This window comes from Oryza glaberrima, chromosome 10 (assembly GCF_000147395.1).
Source record: "Oryza glaberrima chromosome 10, OglaRS2, whole genome shotgun sequence".
Classification (NCBI taxonomy): domain Eukaryota; kingdom Viridiplantae; phylum Streptophyta; class Magnoliopsida; order Poales; family Poaceae; genus Oryza; species Oryza glaberrima.
Genome location: NC_068335.1, coordinates 19952480 through 19958479, shown reverse-complemented (window position 1 = coordinate 19958479; position 6000 = coordinate 19952480). Strand labels below are relative to the sequence as shown.

At 53.6% G+C, this 6000-nt stretch overlaps 1 protein-coding gene and 1 pseudogene across 1 annotated transcript; one reads left to right on the top strand and one right to left on the bottom strand.

The window, feature by feature from the left end:
* Positions 1–1345: 1345 nt before the first annotated feature.
* On the top strand, positions 1346–3905 carry LOC127786118 (bZIP transcription factor 29-like). The gene is made up of 4 exons (XM_052313443.1): positions 1346–2229; positions 2345–2477; positions 2585–2669; positions 3495–3905. The coding sequence occupies exons 1-4, from the start codon at positions 1475–1477 to the stop codon at positions 3722–3724; spliced, it is 1203 nt and encodes a 400-aa protein (XP_052169403.1). The 5' UTR covers positions 1346–1474; the 3' UTR covers positions 3725–3905.
* A 545-nt stretch (positions 3906–4450) lies between these two features.
* LOC127785949 (lysine-rich arabinogalactan protein 19-like) lies at positions 4451–5591 on the bottom strand (annotated as a pseudogene).
* Between the last annotated feature and the right edge of the window lie 409 nt (positions 5592–6000).

Below are 6000 nucleotides of genomic sequence, written 5' to 3'. Positions count from 1 at the left end.
TATGCAGGATGCACACACCAGCACATTCAACTTCTTCCGATCCAACAATGCATTCATACGCCAATTTATCCCAATCGATTCTAACTAGTTTTATTCTCACCGTTCAAAAACGTAATAGTCCTCCATCCAAAAAAACATGCTCCATCCATAAAAGTTACACATATTATTTTTTGACATCAAAACTAAAGAAAAATTAAATCACCTTGGATGTTACAAGATCAAGAAGTGAATACAAATATGCAACCAATGAGTATTTAGAAGACTCCTTGTGTTCTAATAAAATATTTAATTTATCTCTTTAGTTAAGTTTTGAATACATAAAGACTATAAATATGGACAACTTATTTGGAAAAACTCAAATGTGAAATAGGTGTAACTTTTGTGGATGGAGGGAGTAATTTTTTTTTCATGGATTCAGATTTAAACTTTTTAGGACAAAGAGAATGGACTGACTATTAGTGCAGTAATACTCATGTTTACTAAAAAGGATGATATTTATTCGATCCTCGTTCGAATGTAGACTATGATATTGTAAAATAGTACTCCCTCCGTACTTGTAAAGGAAGTCGTTTTGGACAGTGACACGTTCTCTAAAATACAATTTTGATTTCTTGTTTCTATAAAAATATTTATTGAAAAGTGATATATGTATACTTTTATGAAAGTATTTTTTAAGATAAATCTATTCATATAATTTTTATATTTTCAAACTCAACAACTTGAGAGTTATTCATGATTTATATTCCTAAGGTTTAATTTAGACATTGTCCTAAACGACTTCCTTTACAAGTACAGAGGGAGTACGTACTTAAAAAGGCGAAATAGTACGAGAGAAATTTATGGTCAGAATATGCCTTATATTTTTAAGGAGGCAAAAAGTTTATACTCTCTTCGTATAAAAACTATGACGCCATTGACTTTTCACACAATATTTAACAATTCGCTTTATTAAAAATTTAGTATAATAAATATATAAAAGTACAAATTAAGATTATATTTTATTTGATGATAGAACAAGTCGCAATAAAATAAATGATATTTATATAATTTTTTAATACGATAAATAATCAAACATTATACGAAAAAGCAACAGCGTTATACATTTTGAAATGGAGGATGGAGTAGGATTTATTTACAAACGAGTTTCATTTTTTTCTACGGTGATCGGAGAAAATATCAAACATTCCAAGGATCCAACTCGATAGGCGAGCAGACCGAAGATGCTGGCGCTGCCGGCTGCCGCTGCGGAATCCCAGAAAGAAAATGGAGAGGGGGCCTCCTCAGCCTCACCGCCCGGCAGAAAAGCCTCTTCAGCCTCCGCCACGCAACAATTAAATACGTGCACTCCTCTGCTCGAAACCGCGTCGATCGTGCTCGTCCGTGCGCGCAGCAAAACGCCACCACCACCACCACCACCACCACCGCATCCCCCACACCTCACCTCACCTCCTTACACCATAGGCGTGCGTGCGTGATGAACACCACGTCCGCGAACGAGCTGATGATGCACCGCCACGTCCAGGCCGCGCCCTACGCGGCGGCGCCGCAGCAGCAGGGAGGCAAGCAGCGTGCGCCGGGGCTGCCACCGACGCCTCCACCTCCACCTGCGGCGGCGAGCTCCCACTCCTCTCACGGCGACGTGTGCATGGACGACACGGCGCGCGGCGGGCTGCTGCCGCCGCGCAAGGCGCACCGGAGGTCACGCAGCGACGTGCCGTTCGGGTACTTCCAGCCGCTGCCACCGCCGTCGCCCAAGATGGAGGCCGGCGGCGGCTGGGCACTCCCCGGGTGCGGCGGCGCCGGCGACGTCGACCTGCTCAATGCGTACATGAGCTTGGAGGGAATGGGCGGCGCCGACGGGCTGAACAACTCCGACGGGGACAGCCGCGGGAGCAGCATGCGGACGAACGGCGCCGACAGCAGCGAGAACGAGTCCGAGGACTACGTCGGCGCCGACAGCCAGGCCCTCCTCTGGGGCGGCGCCGGCGGCGGCGAGGCTGCGGGCAAGAAGAGACGGAATAACGCCGCCGGCGAGACGGCGGCCCGGCACGCGAGGAGCCTTTCCATGGACAGCCTCATGGGGAAGCTCAGCTTCGCCGCCAATGGTGAGCCGGCCAAGTTCAGCCTGGAGTTCGGCAGCGGTGATTTCACCCCCGCCGAGATGAAGCGGATCATGGCCGACGAGAAGCTCGCCGAGATGGCACTCGCCGACCCAAAGCGCGTAAAGAGGCAAGTCTTTCTTTGCCATCTTGCTTACACATTGGCATACAACTATAAACGTATCAAACATGATGCATTGCTGCAATGATCTGAGCTGAAATTGTGCCTGTTCTTGCATGTGCAGGGTGCTCGCCAATAGGCAGTCGGCGGCGAGGTCCAAGGAGCGGCGGATGCGGTACATTGCAGAGCTGGAGCAGAAAGTGCAGATCCTGCAGACGGAGGCCACAACCCTCTCCGCTCAGCTGACTCTTTTGCAGGTAAATCTTTGTTCTCCGGTCTGAAGCCAATGCTATTGCTTCACGACTCAAGAATTTCAGAACCAACTTGGTGTACAAATTTCATTTTTGGTTCTTTTTCGTTGCAGCGCGACTCGTCGGGAATGGCCACGCAGAACAACGAGCTCAAGTTCAGGCTGCAGTCCATGGAGCAGCAGGCGCAGCTACGCGATGGTGAGCAATGAGATCTTCAGAAAGTTTTTTTTTTTCTTCACCTGCATAAATGTGATCTAAATAATTGTACACAAAATTGATTTGTTTGCTTTCTAGGATAAAACACGATACGAAATTCAGAGGCCTGAATACCAACTTGAAACCTCATGTCAATTTGCTTACGCCTAACTTCCAAACCTTGTTGATCGTGGCTAGGCGTATGTACCATCGTGGTTGTCTTGGATATTGGCATTTGGCACTTAGTCGTTACCATGTACTCAGTCTTGTAGTACAATTAGCAACTCTCCCAAGATTTGGTTGTTTTTTAATCGAGGCTGCATTGTGCTCTGATGCTGTTAGTCGCCAGCATGTAGTGGGGAGCAATTTAGAATGTTGTAGTATTGTGGGTAATCAAATTCCGAGGCGACTTCGTCAGACATCGGCTTCGTCGCCATCTTTTGGGTCCTTCTCGTATCAATCAAGAGAACACTCCACTTGTTAATACAGACAAATAACCTTGCTTAGTTCATGACTTCATGCCACGATGTTGATGGGCACTAGCCCTGTCACAAGAGACAGGAAGTCTAAAGATAAACTCAACTGCACAGGTACTGAAATGGATTAATCTTCAGTGCTGGCACTATGAAATCCCATGTTTTATTTCTTTGTCAATTGACAGCTCCACAAGATTGGGAGCATGCGTTAAGTAGAACTTTCAATGGGAAACCTGTAGTTACACATCAAACGAACTGTAGGAGCACATGTGTGCATCATCATCCATGCTAGGAACCGGAAACTGTTCTGAATTTCTGACCAGCTTTTATTGTTCGTTTTCGCATTGAACAGCATTGAACGAGGCACTGACAGCTGAGGTGCAGCGCCTGAAACTCGCGGCGAATGAGGTCGGCGACACGAGCTCGTCCAGCAACCTAGCACACCAAATCCAGCTCCGCTGTCAGAACCAGATGCTTGATCTGCACAAGCAGCAGCAGCAGCAGGTTGAGCAGATACCATTCTATCAACTGGAACAGCCAGAGCAGCAGAATGGCACGGCGAGGAATCACGAGTCCAAATGATTGTTCGCGGGGACTGCGTCTAGGTGCTCATCAGGGCCATACAGAAAAAAATGTCACTAGTAGAAATTTAGACGATCTGAAGAAATTCCTTTTCCTAACCCATTTGTTTTCAGCATTGATGTCTCCGTAAATTTGCTTGTGTAACTTGTATGTCCGGGCAAACACCCAGTAATATTCTGAATGTTCTTCGTTCTTTCACAACCACCTGTTTGTCAGTTACCAAACTGCCTCCACCCCCACCAAAAACTATCAGAACACATCGATTTGTTCAATGTGGGACGAAACGATTGAAGTCTTCTGGAAGAAAAAAAAATTCCCCCAGTTTGTGTTGTTCGGATCTTTGATATTCGAATAAGGACTAGTTTGAAACAATCCGACCGATTGTGGACGACTTTGCGAATTCTGGCGGAATAGTTGGACGCTACCAGTAATACAAATCAAGGACTAGTATGCAAAGAAGACATTGACCGCGTGCCCATCCTGAGGCCGTCGGATCCCCTTCCATGCCGATCGAGCGGTTCCGATGGAGCAGCGGAGACGGAACGCGATAGTCTCGATCGAGACAGAGCCCGGCGCCGCCGTCGCCGTCGCCGTCGCTGCTACTAAATCTGCTCGCCGCCACGGTGCCGCCGCTTGGTGAGGTTTGGGATCCAGATCGAGCAGGGTCGGCGCCTTCATCCGGCGGACGGCGCCCGTCGCCAGGGTCTCCGGGAAGGTCGCCGCCTTTTAGCCGGGGTTGAGATAGCTAGCTTTAGAATTTTTTTGTTTCGGTGCCCCCGCGTCGCTCCCAGGGCAGGGGCGACACGGGAGGCGACCCAGTCGCCGCCGCCACACCACCCCCACCGCCCTCCTTCCACCTCGCCGCCGGAAACCGCACGGCCGCAAGGACGGCGGCAGCGGGGCCTCCTCCCCCCCTCTCCCCCCGAGGTCGCGACGTTCGGAGCCCACGACCCCAACCTAGCTCCGGGGCGGCGACTTCGGCGGCTATGACGTCGAGCTCGACGGTGGCGCATGGCTTCGGCGAGGTGGCGGTGTCGACGACGGTTGAAGAGGTAGACAACCGGGCCGACGACGACGAGAAGGCGGTGCTGGCTCCTACGCTCTCCTGCGCGGATCTGGTGCGGGGGGATGGATCCCGAGCCGCCGCCGGCGGTGATGCGCGTGGAGGCGGCGGGGTGGCCGGATCCAGCCCCCTCCTGTCCGGATCCGGCGCGGGAGGCCAAGCTCCGACCCCAGGCAGCGAGGCGGCGGGGGCGCGCGGTGCTGGCGGCGGTGGCGGAAGGCGGCGGGGACGGAGCTGGCCGAGGGCGCGGCGGCGGCTGCGGCGGCAGTGCCACCCAGATCCGCGCCTCTCGGCCGGATCTGGAGGGTGGCGGCAGTTGGCGACGGCGGCGGTGGTGTGGCGACGGTGGTGGCGGCGGTTGGCCGGCGGCAGGTGGCGATGGCGGTCTCGGCCGGATCTGGACGCCGGCAGTAGTTGGCGACGACAGCCGCGGTGTGGTGACGGCGGCGGCGGTAGTTGGCGACGGTGGCGGCGGTCGTGGATGTGGTGGCTGCCGTGCCAACTGGCGGCGGCGGTGGAAGACATGGCGTCGGGCAGCTAGCTGCTCCGTGGTGGAGGGCGACAGCGCAGCGGCGGTTTGCGGAGGCGGTGGTTGGCGTTGGTGGCAGCGGCACCGGTGGCTGCGACTCTGGAGGCGGTGGCGACGTCGACAGCGGGGAAGGAGTCGGGTGCGAGGTGAGGATGACGCTGGCGAGGTGGCTGGGTGTTCGGCAGTAGCGACTGCGGTGGTGGTGACCGTGTTTGCGGTCACCAGAGACATGGCGGCCTCGGTTGACTAGCCGAGGGCGTGGGAGACGGCTGCATCTGGTCGGTGCGGCATCGTTCGGTGGAGGGGTCAGAGACCGGCTTGGCGCAGAGAAGCGTAACCGATGGCAGCGGAGGCCGGCTCGGCGCGAGAGGCGCGGGCGGCGGAGATGGAGGCCGGCTTGGCACGAGAGGCGCGGCCGATGAAGGGAGGCCGGATTGGCGCGTCCGGTGGAGGAGGCCGGCTTGGCGCAGAGAGGCGCGGCTGGCGGTGGAGGAGGCGACCTAGGTGTGAGGAGGAGCTGCCGGTGGGTGTGGCGCGGCCTTCGGCGCACGAAGGCTGGCCGGCGGGGGACGTCGGTGCAGGGGTCCCACATGTCGGCAAAGCTTGTGTGGTGGTGGAGCATCGGTGCGTCAGCCATGGTTTCGATCTCGTATGTGCCCCTTTGTTGGCCTAGTGGCGGTCGGT